The following is a 16,797-nucleotide window of genomic DNA, read 5'->3' on the forward strand; positions in this document are numbered from 1 at the left end:
TCCAAAACAGCTTCCAATCGAATATTCATGTGATTGGAAACGTCAGGAAAGTGGTAAGGTACTGTTTTCTATCAGTTGGCAAGCTGCGCACACAATCCCAGTGTTGTACAGCTTCCTTCTTCACCTTTCCGATGCTGCCGCTCTCTCCGGCTCCCGGAGCCGAAGAAGCGGCTTCTTCGCGCAAAGACGATTGTACCGCTCACAGTGCTCTATTAGCGCGGCTTCTGCCGAAAGAAGCCCGGGAGCGGCGCTTAACTCCGGAGAGCCTCTTACCTTCTTCTTTAGCGTCTTTTGTGGTCTACATCCTAGCAAAAGGCTTTTCCACTCAGTCTGGCAAGGAAAACCTGCGCCAGCGCAGAAAACATCTCCCATCGTGTTCTGGACGTTGCACGGAGGTCTGCCAAGTGTTTGCATAAAGAAATGAAAAGTTGTCCAAAATAACTTCCTATCGAATGTTCACGTGATTGGAAAAGTCAGGAAAGTGGTAAGGTACTGTTTTCTATCAGTTAACAAGCTGCGCACACAAGCCCAGTGTTGTACAGCTTCCTTCTTCACCTTTCCGATGCTGCCGCTCTCTCCGGCTCCCGGAGCCGAAGCAGCGGCTTCTTCGCGCAAAGACGATTGCACCGCTCACAGTGATCTCTTAGCGCGGCTTCTGCCGAAAGAAGCCCGGGAGCGGCGCTTAGCTCCGGAGAGCATCGTACCTTCGTCTTTAGCGTCTTTTGTGGTCTACATCCTAGCAGAAAGCTTTTCCACTCTGTCTGGCAAGGAAAACATGCGCCAGCACAGAAAACATCTCCCATCGTGTTCTGGACGTTGTACGGAGGTCTGCCAAGTGTTTGACAAGAAGAGAGGAAAAGATGTCCAAAACAGCATCCAATCGAATATTCATGTGATTGGAAACGTCAGGAAAGTGTAAGGTACTGTTTTCTATTAGTTGGCAAGCTGGCGCACACAATCCCAGTGTTGTACAGTTTCCTTCTTCACCTTTCCGATGCTGCCGCTCTCTCCGGCTCCCGGAGCCGAAGAAGCGGCTTCTTCGCGCAAAGACGATTGTACCGCTCACAGTGCTCCCTTAGCGCCGCTTCTGCCGAATGAAGCCCGGGAGCGGCGCTTAACTCCGGAGAGCATCGTACCATCTTCTTTAGCGTCTTTTGTGGTCTACATCCTAGCAGAAAGCTTTTCCACTCTGTCTGGCAAGGAAAACCTGCGCCAGCGCAGAAAACATCTCCCATCGTGTTCTGGACGTTGCACGGAGGTCTGCCAAGTGTTTGCATAAAGAAATGAAAAGTTGTCCAAAATAACTTCCTATCGAATGTTCATGTGATTGGAAAGGTCAGGAAAGTGTTAGGTACTGTTTTCTATCAGTTGGCAAGCTGCGCACACAATCCCAGTGTTGTACAGCTTCCTTCTTCACCTTTCCGATGCTGCCGCTCTCTCCGGCTCCCGGAGCCGAAGAAGCGGCTTCTTCGCGCAAAGACGATTGTACCGCTCACAGTGCTCTCTTAGCGCCGCTTCTGCCGAAAGAAGCCCGGGAGCGGCGCTTAGCTCCGGAGAGCATCGTCCCTTCGTCTTTAGCGTCTTTTGTGGTCTACATCCTAGCAGAAAGCTTTTCCACTCTGTCTGGCAAGGAAAACATGCGCCAGCACAGAAAAAATCTCCCATCGTGTTCTGGACGTTGTACGGAGGTCTGCCAAGTGTTTGACAAGAAGAGAGGAAAAGTTGTCCAAAACAGATTCCAATCGAATATTCATGTGATTGGAAACGTCAGGAAAGTGGTAAGGTACTGTTTTCTATCAGTTGGCAAGCTGCGCACACAATCCCAGTGTTGTACAGCTTCCTTCTTCACCTTTCCGATGCTGCCGCTCTCTCCGGCTCCCGGAGCCGAAGAAGCGGCTTCTTCGCGCAAAGACGATTGTACCGCTCACAGTGCTCTCTTAGCGCCGCTTCTGCCGAATGAGGCCCGGGAGCGGCGCTTACCTCCGGAGAGCCTCTTACCTTCTTCTTTAGCGTCTTTTGTGGTCTACATCCTAGCAGAAAGCTTTTCCACTCTGTCTGGCAAGGAAAACCTGCGCCAGCGCAGAAAACATCTCCCATCGTGTTCTGGACGTTGCACGGAGGTCTGCCAAGTGTTTGAAAGAAACAAAGAAAAGTTGTCCAAAACAGCTTCCAATCGAATATTCATGTGATTGGAAACGTCAGGAAAGTGGTAAGGTACTGTTTTCTATCAGTTGGCAAGCTGCGCACACAATCCCAGTGTTGTACAGCTTCCTTCTTCACCTTTCCGATGCTGCCGCTCTCTCCGGCTCCCGGAGCCGAAGAAGCGGCTTCTTCGCGCAAAGACGATTGTACCGCTCACAGTGCTCTCTTAGCGCCGCTTCTGCCGAAAGAAGCCCGGGAGCGGCGCTTAGCTCCGGAGAGCCTCGTACCTTCGTCTTTAGCGTCTTTTGTGGTCTACATCCTAGCAGAAAGCTTTTCCACTCTGTCTGGCAAGGATAACCTGCGCCAGCACAGAAAACATCTCCCATCGTGTTCTGGACGTTGTACGGAGGTCTGCCAAGTGTTTGCATAAAGAAATGAAAAGTTGTCCAAAAGAACTTCCTATCGAATGTTCATGTGATTGGAAAAGTCAGGAAAGTGGTAAGGTACTGTTTTCTATCAGTTGGCAAGCTGCGCACACAATCCCAGTGTTGTACAGCTTCCTTCTTCACCTTTCCGATGCTGCCGCTCTCTCCGGCTCCCGGAGCCGAAGAAGCGGCTTCTTCGCGCAAAGACGATTGTACCGCTCACAGTGCTCTCTTAGCGCAGCTTCTGCCGAAAGAAGCCCGGGAGCGGCGCTTAGCTCCGGAGAGCATCGTCCCTTCGTCTTTAGCGTCTTTTGTGGTCTACATCCTAGCAGAAAGCTTTTCCACTCTGTCTGGCAAGGAAAACATGCGCCAGCACAGAAAACATCTCCCATCGTGTTCTGGACGTTGCACGGAGGTCTGCCAAGTGTTTGCATAAAGAAATGAAAAGTTGTCCAAAATAACTTCCTATCGAATGTTCATGTGATTGGAAAAGTCAGGAAAGTGGTAAGGTACTGTTTTCTATCAGTTGGCAAGCTGCGCACACAAGCCCAGTGTTGTACAGCTTCCTTCTTCACCTTTCCGATGCTGCCGCTCTCTCCGGCTCCCGGAGCCGAAGAAGCGGCTTCTTCGCGCAAAGACGATTGTACCGCTCACAGTGCTCTCTTAGCGCGGCTTCTGCCGAAAGAAGCCCGGGAGCGTGCTTAACTCCGGAGAGCCTCGTACCTTCGTCTTTAGCGTCTTTTGTGGTCTACATCCTAGCAGAAAGCTTTTCCACTCTGTCTGGCAAGGAAAACATGCGCCAGCACAGAAATCATCTCCCATCGTTTTCTGGACGTTGTACGGAGGTCTGCCAAGTGTTTGACAAGAAGAGAGGAAAAGTTGTCCAAAACAGCTTCCAATCGAATATTCATGTGATTGGAAAAGTCAGGAAAGTGGTAAGGTACTGTTTTCTATCAGTTGGCAAGCTGCGCACACAATCCCAGTGTTGTACAGCTTCCTTCTTCACCTTTCCGATGCTGCCGCTCTCTCCGGCTCCCGGAGCCGAAGAAGCGGCTTCTTCGCGCAAAGGCGATTGTACCGCTCACAGTGCTCTCTTAGCGCGGCTTCTGCCGAAAGAAGCCCGGGAGCGGCGCTTAGCTCCGGAGAGCATCGTACCTTCGTCTTTAGCGTCTTTTGTGGTCTAAATCCTAGCAGAAAGCTTTTCCACTCTGTCTGGCAAGGAAAACCTGCGCCAGCACAGAAAACATCTCCCATCGTGTTCTGGACGTTGCACGGAGGTCTGCCAAGTGTTTGCATAAAGAAAAAAAAAGTTGTCCAAAATAACTTCCTATCGAATGTTCATGTGATTGGAAAAGTCAGGATAGTGGTAAGGTACTGTTTTCTATCAGTTGGCAAGCTGCGCACACAATCCCAGTGTTGTACAGCTTCCTTCTTCACCTTTCCGATGCTGCCGCTCTCTCCGGCTCCCGGAGCCGAAGAAGCGGCTTCTTCGCGCAAAGGCGATTGTACCGCTCACAGTGCTCTCTTAGCGCCGCTCCTGCCGAAAGAAGCCCGGGAGCGGTGCTTAGCTCCGGAGAGGCTCGTACCTTCGTCTGCAGCGTCTTTTGTGGTCTACATCCTAGCAGAAAGCTTTTCCACTCTGTCTGGCAAGGAAAACATGCGCCAGCGCTGAAAACATCTCCCATCGTGTTCTGGACGTTGCACGGAGGTCTGCCAAGTGTTTGCATAAAGAAATGAAAAGTTGTCCAAAACAGCTTCCAATCGAATGTTCATGTGATTGGAAAAGTCAGGAAAGTGGTAAGGTACTGTTTTCTATCAGTTGGCAAGCTGCGCACACAATCCCAGTGTTGTACAGCTTCCTTCTTCACCTTTCCGATGCTGCCGCTCTCTCCGGCTCCCGGAGCCGAAGAAGCGGCTTCTTCGCGCAAAGACGATTGTACCGCTCACAGTGCTCTCTTAGCGCCGCTTCTGCCGAAAGAAGCCCGGGAGCGGCGCTTAGCTCCGGAGAGCCTCGTCCCTTCGTCTTTAGCGTCTTTTGTGGTCTACATCCTAGCAGAAAGCTTTTCCACTCAGTCTGGCAAGGAAAACATGCGCCAGCACAGAAAACATCTCCCATCGTGTTCTGGACGTTGCACGGAGGTCTGCCAAGTGTTTGCATAAAGAAATGAAAAGTTGTCCAAAATAACTTCCTATCGAATGTTCATGTGATTGGAAAAGTCAGGAAAGTGGTAAGGTACTGTTTTCTATCAGTTGGCAAGCTGCGCACACAATCCCAGTGTTGTACAGCTTCCTTCTTCACCTTTCCGATGCTGCCGCTCTCTCCGGCTCCCGGAGCCGAAGAAGCGGCTTCTTCGCGCAAAGACGATTGTACCGCTCACAGTGCTCTCTTAGCGCGGCTTCTGCCGAAAGAAGCCCGAGAGCGGCGCTTAGCTCCGGAGAGCATCGTCCCTTCGTCTTTAGCGTCTTTTGTGGTCTACATCCTAGCAGAAAGCTTTTCCACTCTGTCTGGCAAGGAAAACATGCGCCAGCACAGAAAACATCTCCCATCGTGTTCTGGACGTTGTACGGAGGTCTGCCAAGTGTTTGACAAGAAGAGAGGAAAAGTTGTCCAAAACAGCTTCCTATCGAATATTCATGTGATTGGAAACGTCAGGAAAGTGGTAAGGTACTGTTTTCTATCAGTTGGCAAGCTGCGCACACAATCCCAGTGTTGTACAGCTTCCTTCTTCACCTTTCCGATGCTGCCGCTCTCTCCGGCTCCCGGAGCCGAAGAAGCGGCTTCTTCGCGCAAAGACGATTGTACCGCTCACAGTGCTCTATTAGCGCGGCTTCTGCCGAAAGAAGCCCGGGAGCGGCGCTTAACTCCGGAGAGCCTCTTACCTTCTTCTTTAGCGTCTTTTGTGGTCTACATCCTAGCAAAAGGCTTTTCCACTCAGTCTGGCAAGGAAAACCTGCGCCAGCGCAGAAAACATCTCCCATCGTGTTCTGGACGTTGCACGGAGGTCTGCCAAGTGTTTGCATAAAGAAATGAAAAGTTGTCCAAAATAACTTCCTATCGAATGTTCATGTGATTGGAAAAGTCAGGAAAGTGGTAAGGTACTGTTTTCTATCAGTTAACAAGCTGCGCACACAAGCCCAGTGTTGTACAGCTTCCTTCTTCACCTTTCCGATGCTGCCGCTCTCTCCGGCTCCCGGAGCCGAAGAAGCGGCTTCTTCGCGCAAACACGATTGTACCGCTCACAGTGCTCTCTTAGCGCGGCTTCTGCCGAAAGAAGCCCGGGAGCGGCGCTTAGCTCCGGAGAGCCTCGTCCCTTCGTCTTTAGCGTCTTTTGTGGTCTACATCCTAGCAGAAAGCTTTTCCACTCTGTCTGGCAAGGAAAACATGCGCCAGCACAGAAAACATCTCCCATCGTGTTCTGGACGTTGTACGGAGGTCTGCCAAGTGTTTGACAAGAAGAGAAGAAAAGTTGTCCAAAACAGCTTCCAATCGAATATTCATGTGATTGGAAAAGTCAGGAAAGTGGTAAGGTACTGTTTTCTATCAGTTGGCAAGCTGCGCACACAATCCCAGTGTTGTACAGCTTCCTTCTTCACCTTTCCGATGCTGCCGCTCTCTCCGGCTCCCGGAGCCGAAGAAGCGGCTTCTTCGCGCAAAGACGATTGTACCGCTCACAGTGCTCTCTTAGCGCGGCTTCTGCCGAAAGAAGCCCGGGAGCGGCGCTTAGCTCCGGAGAGCATCGTACCTTCGTCTTTAGCGTCTTTTGTGGTCTACATCCTAGCAGAAAGCTTTTCCACTCTGTCTGGCAAGGAAAACCTGCGCCAGCACAGAAAACATCTCCCATCGTGTTCTGGACGTTGCACGGAGGTCTGCCAAGTGTTTGCATAAAGAAATGAAAAGTTGTCCAAAATAACTTCCAATCGAATATTCATGTGATTGGAAAAGTCAGGAAAGTGGTAAGGTACTGTTTTCTATCAGTTGGCAAGCTGCGCACACAATCCCAGTGTTGTACAGCTTCCTTCTTCACCTTTCCGATGCTGCCGCTCTCTCCGGCTCCCGGAGCCGAAGAAGCGGCTTCTTCGCGCAAAGGCGATTGTACCGCTCACAGTGCTCTCTTAGCGCCGCTTCTGCCGAAAGAAGCCCGGGAGCGGTGCTTAGCTCCGGAGAGGCTCGTACCTTCGTCTGCAGCGTCTTTTGTGGTCTACATCCTAGCAGAAAGCTTTTCCACTCTGTCTGGCAAGGAAAACATGCGCCAGCGCTGAAAACATCTCCCATCGTGTTCTGGACGTTGCACGGAGGTGATGCCGAATTTTGCCCCAAAAGGCGAAAATAACTGCTTGAGAGACTCAGCCTAAGTCAGATAAGCAGGAGGTATTTTATTACGACGCGTCGGAGAAATCACGAAAATGGATTTCTGAGTTCACATAGCAAAAGCAAGCCTTATATACAATTTTGTGTATAGGATTACATCAGATCAGATACATAATCATGCATATTCATATGGGGCGTGGTGTAGGCGGAGCGTGGGCGGAGCGTAGGTGGAGACATCTCTTTTGGGGAATTCTCAGGTGGTCGTTCCTGTTGCCTTCATCATAGACGGGGTCTTTCCGATGAGTCTTCCTCTTTAAACTTTTGAACCTCTTTCCTAATTTGGTTAATTCCCGGTGTACTTGGCTTGGTCTCTATAGCTTGGCAGAGTTCTTAGGGTCAGTTTGACATTGTTGGCCCTGAACATGCTTAGCCCATCAGTTCCCCCTATCCCTATCTCCTTCCTGTCCTTGTGTTTCATGCTTTAGCTGATTAATTGCTCTATGTGTTTCCTAATATTATGTCTTCTTCAAATGCCTCACATTCTATGTTTTAACTCATTGTTTCTTGGAGGCTATCTGCTTTGGGGCTTCATCCCCCCCTTTTCTTATAGCTTACGAATTCTTTCGTCAAGTTCTGGTCTCACAGGACACTGATAGGCTCGTGCCATTGCCCAAATCATTTGGGTCCTCTTCATTATGCCTCTTAGTCTCCACCACAAACAAATGTTTGTAAGAGTTAGTAATAACAAAGCTATAATTACTACTAGCATTGGGTGCACTAGGTAATGGAAGACCTGTGTAGCTGTTGGGGAGTATCCTGTAAAGATGTCCCACCAGTGATGCTGGCCTACTTGTTCTACTTCGGTCAGGACGTTCTTTATCCTTTCTGAATCGTGTTCTATCTGCCATACCATTCGTTTAGTTGTTTGGTTCACCTTTTGCACCAATTTCTTTACTTCAGGGTGTGCAAGCATTGCTTTGAGAATTTTGACGTCCATCCCTATTTGTAATTTCGGTATCTCTTGATATAGGTTGAAATTTGCGTTAATTAGCTGTTGGGTAGTTATTGGAACAGTGTAATGAAAATCACAACCTATGATCTTGGTAAAGTTGCATGCACAAAAGTTAGTATTGTTAGTTTCTGCTAGGCAATTATCTATAGTGACGTTGTCACAAGCTGTCCTTACACAAGCACATCCATTTCCTATATAGTAAACTTGTGATTGTGTTTTATCATGCGGAAGCATTTCTAAGGTACATACACTATTTTCAGCATCTAAGCATAAATCTTCGGCTTCTACCACAGCATTTTCGCAAACATAGCCTAATTGTCCTCTTGGGATGCATGCTTCTGTGCTAACCGATTGCCACTTGTTTTTGGTGTAATCATAACTGGCCCAAACGTTATGGTTTATTGGCCTGACAATGACATCTTGATGCATTGTCCCTAAAGTGAGGATGGGAAAGATACCTCTTTCCTCTGCCGCACTAATGGTGAGGACATAAGCTTCAACGTGTTCTCGTTGAGGTTCGTAAGTGAAGTTCACTAACTGCCACCAAGCTTGATGGTCCCTTTCAAATCGTGTAGTATGATTGTCCTTTAGTATTGTTTCCCTTATTTCTTGAGGTAATATACCTGCCGTTCCTTCTCTCATTATTCCTGCCGCTACCGACTGTACCCATTGTTGCGTCTGAGAGCATTGAATAGCGAGTGCAATATCTTTGCCAAGCTCCCCTGTGTAGTTAGCGAGCTTCACAAAATCCTCTGCAGTGTGGTTCGCTACCATGGTCAGTAATTTCACCACTAGCGATTGTGTTTCAGCTAATGTAAGCATGGATGTACTGAGAGGCACCTTAAGCTTTCCTAAGCTCGATGTGACGGTACTTAATTTGTTTACTAATACCTCTTGATCTATTGTGTTTACTATACCAAATCCGGTGCCAATCCACCCACTTAGATCTCTTTTTGTTTTTCTGTGATGAGACCTTGTCGCTAGCCATGCATTCCATCCCTTAAGGCTTTGCTGTATAAATGGTCGGCAATCCTTCTGCAAATAAGTAATATCGGTGTGAATGTTCATTTGCACCTTCTTCAGGGAATAAGTGGGGTCTAACAATAATTTTAGTTCGTTAGATTTTCTTATCACCTGAGGCCCTATAAAGGTTAGGTTGTGTACTGCTTTACACTCCACTGGTAGGGTGGTTTCTTGAGGCAAGTCTAAATCTGGATACAATGGGATCACGTCTTCTGGTAATTGTATCCTATAATCGACAGCACGCCCGAGAGCACGCCCGAGGGAGCTAATATCCTGTCCCAGTGTTTTCAACTCCCTTTCACATGTGAACATCATTGACTGATCCAATCTAAATGCCATCTCACACAGTGCTTTCCCTCCCTCAGGACCACTAGATATTACAATTTCTCCCGGAGAATGGAGAAGAGGGTGAGGGTCATAGGTTATGTTTTGAGGGCGTAGCTCCCCAAGTGAATCTTCTCTATAAATCACCCCCTTTATCGGTTGTCGTGATCCGGGTGGATCCTCCCTGAAGTCGCTCCACTGACATGAAATTGGGCCTTTTTGCTGGATCCAAACTGTGGGCCTGCCCATTTTCACTGGACTAAAGGTAATTAGGTTATGTTTAAAGGCTGGCATCAAGGGTTTAATTGTTAATACTAGCCGCCTTGTTTTCCCTTCCTCTGGGTCGAGTTCTCGACACCCAATTTGGACTTGGTCTCCCTTGTATGCTACCATGGAGGGCTGATCCCACACCTCACTTGCATATGGCTGATTGTTTCGTAAGGCATAAACCTCGAAATAGGGCCCTCTCGTTCCCAACTCTGGGTGGATACACTGGTGCGCATGAGACCATGGGTCTATTGGGGCAGAGCCTTGGGGAAGCACTATCGTTAGTCCAATGATTAGAGTTGTAAAGGTTTGGGGTGGAGTCGGGGTCATAATGTCTGGCTGTCAATTTTGTTTCTTTTGGCGTTCTTGTTGCTTGGTGTGAATTTGCTTTACTCGTAAAATAATCTTTTCTAGTTCAGTGTCTAGATCTCTTTGTTTTTTAAAAGGTCCAATTTGGTCACTTATTAGTGGATGTCGTGGGACAGAAGAATAGCAACGGGTCGATAAAACCTTAGAACGACTAAGTTTCAAACAATATTGTAACCAGCGGTGTACTTTCCAATGGCACCACCCTAATACAATTTGTTCGGGTGCTTCAAACAATTCCCTAGCCTCTAAAATGGATCTGTTGGCGAATTTCTCTAAGGCCAAATAGTCGTCATTCTCCCTTGCTTCTTTGCAGCTACACTCATAACATTGGAGGTCCAGTAAACAACTTTGTACGTTCCAAAATTTTCTATCACAACCTCCACAAAGAAATCCAATTAGTCCCACACAATTTCTTTCCCCACACCCAAAACACGGCTGATCGTGAATAGGGTCCTGTGGGTCAGGTCCTTGTTGACTGTATGTTTCAACCCACCCTGTCCACTGTATTGGCGTGCTACGCAATGCAGCTCTAGCTTCGGCATTAAATTCTGCTATGAGGGATAAAGGTTTTGGCAAAGTCAATGTTAGTTTATGTTGAATTCTCACGTGATCCTGCGGAGACAGCTGACTCAGAAGTCTGTACATCTAGGGCAGGTTTGATCTCCTCTTGTTTGTTTTCCGGAGCTCTCTTGACCCGTGAATAGTGGATCCACGTAGGTCGCTCCTTGATCCGAACCGCGGTGAAGGTAGTCAGCAGCACTTGGAAAGGTCCCTCCCACTTTTCTTGTAGGGGTTTTCCTAAAAGATTCTTAACATATACCCAATCACCGGGGTTAAACGGATGCAATTTGCAATCAGGTTGCTTAGGTTGGTGTTCTATCACCACAGTAGCATTCTTATCAAACTGTTTCCCCACCGTAATTACATAATCATAAATATACTGATTACCGATTTGGTCTATAACGTCTCCATTTACAACTTGCATAGCGTAAGGTCTACCATACAAAATTTCAAATGGGCTTAACTTCTCTCTTGATCTTGGTTTGACTCTCAGCCTGAGCAAAGCAATAGGCAAAGCCTGATACCACTGCAAATTAGTCTCCTGGCATATTTTGGCAATTTGCTGTTTGATGAGATGATTCATCTTTTCCACTTGCCCACTGGCCTGTGGGCGATAAGGTGTGTGTAGTTGCCATTTGATTTGTAATGCTTTGCTTATTGCTCTCACCACTTTTGCACAGAAGTGTGTACCTCTATCCGAGGAAATGCTCTTTGGTACCCCAAACCGTGGAATAATTTCATTCAACAGTACTTTGGTCACTTCTCTTTCCTTATTTGTCCTACAAGGGAATGCTTCAGGCCACCCAGAAAATGTATCAGTTATTACCAACAAATACCGAAACCCCCCTTTTCTTGGGAGTTCAGAAAAATCAATTTGCCATACTTCACCTGGGAATTTACCTCGATTTATGGCTCCTTGATGTACTTTGGTTCCTGTGTTCGGGTTATTTTTCAGACACCGCTCGCACTGGGACGTAACGTGTTTTATAGTAGTAAATAATTTTGGTCCTGCTATTCTGGTCTGCAAATATTGGTAAAGCGAATCTAGGCCCCAATGGGCCTTCTCATGTTCTGCCTTCACAAACTGCCACATCACGTTTCCTGGTATCACTAACTGTCCTGTTTCTAATCGACCCCAACCATTTTCTAGTATTTTGCCCTTATTCCTTTGAATCCATCTATGATCTGACTCTTGGTAATCTGGCTGGATATTGATATCCAGCTCCCCTGGTATTAGGGCCGCTATTTCCGCTTCCCTATTTCTTGTGGCCGCCAATTTAGCTTCTGTGTCTGCCTTCCTGTTCCCTATCTCTGGTATAGTGTTACCTTTCAGATGTCCCTTACAATGCATTATGGCCACTTGTGCTGGGAGTTGGACCGCCTCTAGCAATCGCAGAATCTCTTCTGCATGTTTGACTGTTTTCCCTTGTGTAGTCAATAGTCCTCTTTCTTTCCAGATGGCCCCATGAGCATGTACAACAGAGAAGGCATATTTAGAGTCTGTCCATATATTAATTTGCATGTTTTCTGCCAATTCCAGGGCTCGGGTCAGAGCTATCAGCTCTGCCTTTTGAGCTGAAGTCCCTGCAGGCAAGGGGTTTGACTCAATTACCCTTTCTGTAGTGGTGACTGCATAGCCAGCCATTCTTACTCCTTGCTTCACGAAGCTGCTGCCATCTGAGAACCAGTTGTCCGCACCTTCGAGCGGCTCTTCTTTGAGATCTGGGCGACTGGAATAGACGGCTTCAATTGTTTCCAGGCAGTCGTGTTCGATGGGTTCTGCTAGGGCTCTCCCTTCCAGAAATGAAGCTGGGTTCACAATGTTAGTTACCTGAATGGTTACGTCATCTGATTCAGCCAAGATGGCCTGGTATTTTAGGAATCTGGATGGGGACAACCAATGGTTGCCTTTCTGTTCCAGCACGGCTGACACAGTGTGAGATACTAACACAGTCATCTTTTGGCCCAGTGTGAGCTTTCTGGCCTCTTCTATGTTAATTATCACTGCAGCCACTGCCCTCAGACAGCCTGGCCATCCTTTACTTACTTCATCCAGTCGCTTGGAGAAGTAGGCCACAGCTCTCTTGTGTGTTCCCAACTGCTGTGCCAGGACTCCTAGGGCCATCCCTTGTCGTTCATGGGAGAACAGCCAGAATGGTTTTGATACATCTGGGAGACCTAAAGCCGGTGCCCTCATTAGCTCCAGCTTCAACTTCTTGAAGGCCTCTTCTGCCTCGGGAGTCCAAACTAGAACATCCTTGGTTTCTTTCAACAAATCGTACAGTGGTTTAGCAAGTATCCCGTACTGGTAGATCCACAGCCGACACCAACCTGTCATTCCCAGAAAGGCGCGCAGGTCTCTCACCGTCTCTGGTTTGGGCATTTGACAGATGGCCTCTTTCCTAGCTGCTCCCAGGGATCGCTGTCCTCTGGAGACTTCGTATCCCAGGTACACTACTTCTTTTTGCACCAACTGTGCTTTCTGTTGAGAGACTCGGTATCCACTTAAACCCAGGAAATTTAACAAGGAAATAGTCCATTCAATGCATTCTTCCTCTGTCACTGTTGCTATTAAAAGGTCATCTACGTATTGCAGAAGGGTGCCATCTCCCAGCGGCCTTTCCCACTGTTCTAATTCTTTGGCTAACTGATTCCCAAAAATCGTAGGGGAGTTTGTCCATCCTTGGGGCAATACCGTCCAGGTAAGTTGGGTCTTTCTTCCTTTATCTACAGATTCCCATTCAAAGGCAAAAATCTTTTGACTCTCGGGAGCTAAGGGAAGGCAGAAAAATGCATCTTTCAAGTCTAATACAGTGAACCAGGCCAGATTATCCTTGAGTCTAGTTAAAAGCGTGTATGGATTAGCAACTAAAGGATGTAATATCTTGGTTATTTCGTTTACTGCTCTCAAGTCCTGAACTAGTCTGTAAGCTCCATTAGGTTTCTTTACTGGCAAGATTGGTGTATTAAAATCCGATTCACATTCTACCAATAACCCCAGTTCCAAAAACCTTTTGATTATGGGCTCAATCCCCTTCCTGTCTTCTATTCTCAAAGGGTATTGTTTTCTTACCACCGGTCTTGCCCCATCTTTAAGTTCAACAACAATCGGTGCTGCTTGTTTTGATTTTCCAGGTATATCAGTAGCCCATACTAATGGGTATGCCTCGCTCAGGATTCGCTCAAAATTGTGATTCTCAGGTTTAGGTTTCACACAACTGATTGTTAGGCTTAGGGCTGTAATCAGTTGTTCTTCTTTTACTTGAAATTCAAATCTGTCCTTTTTGAACTTTATTATGGCTCCCAAGTTTTCTAATAAGTCTCTCCCTAGTAGAGGTTTTGGCGAATTTGGCAAATACAGAAACTGGTGTATTCCCATTTGTTTCCCAATTTTGTATTTGATAGGTTTCAAAAAGTAAGCCTTTTCTGGTTGGCCTGTTGCTCCCACAACTTGTACAAATTCATCACTTTTAGGTACCAATTCTTGATTTAAAACTGAAAAGGTTGCTCCCGTATCAATCAAAAAATCCAATTCCTTTTTACCTTCCCCTAGCTCCATTTTAACCAGTGGGTCTGCTAGGGTATGGCCCACCGGTCCCCCTCATTCACTTTCTTGCTATGTGGTGGTAGTGGTGACCATTAACCTTCTCTTTAACTGGGGGCATTCCTGTTTCCAGTGTCCCGTCTGTAGGCAGTATGCACATTGATCTGGCCCTACTCTAGCTGGGTGGGGTTGGAACCTTCCTCCCCCTCTCACCGGGTAGCCTCTACCCCTACCCCTGGTTCCAGGTTCCGAGTGACCTGTCTTCTGAGCTGCCACTGCCACAGCCACTACTCGAGCTATCCTCCTGTCCTCCCTTTTCTTCTCCTCAACTTCTCTATTATTATATACCTTCCATGCCTCATTCAACAAGGCCTCCAGGTTTTTATTTTCTGGATGTTCAAGCTTTTGCAATTTCTTTCTGATGTCTGGGTTACTCTGTCCCATCATTAATCCTAACAGGTGTTGTTTCCCTTCTTCCGTTGCTGGGTCCAGGGGTGTGTATTGTCTCATGGCTGCCCTAAGTCTATCCAAAAACTCTGACGGGGTCTCATCCTTTCCCTGCCTAATGTCATATAACATCGACCAATTGATAGCCTTAGGGATCGCATTACGCAAGCCCATCGCTATCAGCTTTCTGTACTGCACCAATCGTTGATAGTGCTCTTCGTTGCCCGGATCCCATTCTGGTTTACTACTGGGGAAATTATCTTCTAGTCTCCCTGATAATACTTGAGCATGTCGTTTTCCTGTTTCCAATACGAGTTCCCTTTCTGTATCTGTCAATTCTGACAACATCACCTCTATATCTTCCCAATCAATATCTAAATTCCTTGCCATTAATTCAAACCTCTTCGCTACTCCCTCTGGATTCCTCCTGAAGTTCCTTGCCTCATCCCTCCAATTGTTCAGATCACTTGTGGAGAACGGTACCTTTACCCTGGTCCTTTCTCCTACCATCGGCATAAGTTGTCGGAGAGGAGCTATTGTATGGTTCCGTTCCTCTTCTTGCTTTGCTTCCCTCCGTGCCACAGATCTGGTATAATACGAATGACTAGTCCCTTCCCCAGGATCTTCCTGTGCCTCAATGTCTTCCCTATTCTTTCTTTTCTCTTTTCTCTTTCCCTTTCCCTGTTCTTCATCTTCACCTTCTATTTCTGTTAACTCCTTTCCTACTACCCCCCTGGCATGGTTTACACAGTCCAGCCGCGCCTCGCTCTGCATCTGTCGCCTTTCTTCCCGCATCTGCCGGCGCCTATCCTGTTCCGGGCTACTGTCCTCATCTTCTGTTCCTCTTCCATCTCTCTTATCCTCTATCTGAATTATTATATTCAGCTTCTGTGAGTTGTTCTCTACCTCCCTTTCGCATGTCTCAGTGTCATTTTTCTCACTATACCTTAGCTTAGAGACGTTGCCTCCCAGTGAGTTATCCCCAGTCCTCGGTGTGCTAGTTTCTATTCTACAGGTACCTGATTTCCCAAAACCTCCACTTTTGGGTGTACTACCATCCCCATATGGACTTAGTTCGGGGAGGCTGCGTGTCTCCCCTCGACTCTCTGTTCCATGTGGGCTGCCTTCTTCCCTCTCAACTTCTAATCTGGGTGGGCTGTCAACATCCTTGTAGCTTCCCGACCCCTGTGGACTATCTGGTCCCTGCGGGCTGCTTTCCTTCTTATCCATCCCCGATTTTAATGGGCTATCCTCCTCCCAAGTGTTATCTAGTTTCTGAGGACTGTGCCCAAACTTAGATTTCCACCATCGTTCCAGCTCCTTTAAGGGGCTAGGATCCCCTTGTTCCTCCCTTGGCCTGGGAAGAGGCCCTTCCCGTCCTGGGGCGAATGGATGGTATTCCCACAGGCTTATTTCGCTCTCCTTTCCACTATCCCTTCTTGTCAATTTAAGACATTGCTGCCCAATGCTACATGCATCACAGCACCGTTCTTTAGGCTTTGAACCTTTCTTATCTTTTTCCAGGGCTAGCACTAGGGGGTCCTGAGGTGCTACATTTACCCCGCACTCTTTTTGCCACTCCGGTTTATTTCTTAGGGTAAAGAACATGTCAGCATACATCACTTCATCCCATTTGTTAAGTCGGCGAAGGAAAAGCATCAATTGCAAAATAGTATTATAATTAGTTGTTCCCTCCGGCGGCCATTTCTCATTGTCATCTAACTTGTACAACGGCCACCACTGCGTACAATATTTAAGGAGTGTCTTTTTACTTATGTTTCCCCCCGGGATCCCTCCCAAGTCCTTCCAGTGTCTTAGGATACATCCTAAGGGGGTTTTCATATTTACGTCCTTACTCTGTTGACTTCCCATAGTTATTCCCTGTGTTGGTTTTAACACTTCACACAATTTTCAGTCGCTTTTGTCCTAGCTTCTCGCGCCGCAGCGATGCTGCGTCTCATTCACTCTCAACCATACACTCACACCTTTATAAAGGAATTCCTACCTTATGGTCTATATCAGAACAGACTGTTACCGGGTTTGGTCACGCGAGGTCACCTACAGACCGTGAGACACCAGTTTGCCAGATTCGTGCAATCGCAACCGTAGACAGTGTAACAATTGCAGGAGGTCACAATTTTCTTCCGAATATCTATCAACTTATTCTCTTCTAAAAATTATAGAGAGAGCAGCAAAATATTTTCTGTAAGATTTTGCAACAAACACATAGAACAGACACAAAAGATCACCGGCTGACAGACCTCTTCAGATAGCAGTTTCAGTTCTTAACCCTTAATTCACAGTATTACAACATCAAACACAATGTTAAAACAGTTTCCCATACAGACCAAAAAATACCAAGATAAACAAACAC

General features: G+C 47.2%; 2 protein-coding genes across 2 annotated transcripts; both read right to left on the reverse strand.

The window, feature by feature from the left end:
* Positions 1 to 6,995: 6,995 nt before the first annotated feature.
* Positions 6,996 to 16,518, reverse strand: LOC131564315 (uncharacterized). The gene is made up of 2 exons (XM_058814698.1): positions 16,429 to 16,518; positions 6,996 to 10,679 (listed from the first exon to the last, which is right to left on the reverse strand). Exon 2 carries the CDS (start codon positions 9,830 to 9,832, stop codon positions 7,481 to 7,483), a length of 2,352 nt encoding a protein of 783 aa, XP_058670681.1. The 5' UTR covers positions 9,833 to 10,679; positions 16,429 to 16,518; the 3' UTR covers positions 6,996 to 7,480.
* Positions 10,461 to 15,218, reverse strand: LOC131564519 (uncharacterized). The gene is made up of 3 exons (XM_058814973.1): positions 15,122 to 15,218; positions 10,820 to 13,927; positions 10,461 to 10,669 (listed from the first exon to the last, which is right to left on the reverse strand). The coding sequence occupies exons 1-3, from the start codon at positions 15,216 to 15,218 to the stop codon at positions 10,461 to 10,463; spliced, it is 3,414 nt and encodes a 1,137-aa protein (XP_058670956.1).
* Positions 16,519 to 16,797: the final 279 nt, after the last annotated feature.

This window comes from Ammospiza caudacuta, chromosome 15 (assembly GCF_027887145.1).
Source record: "Ammospiza caudacuta isolate bAmmCau1 chromosome 15, bAmmCau1.pri, whole genome shotgun sequence".
Classification (NCBI taxonomy): domain Eukaryota; kingdom Metazoa; phylum Chordata; class Aves; order Passeriformes; family Passerellidae; genus Ammospiza; species Ammospiza caudacuta.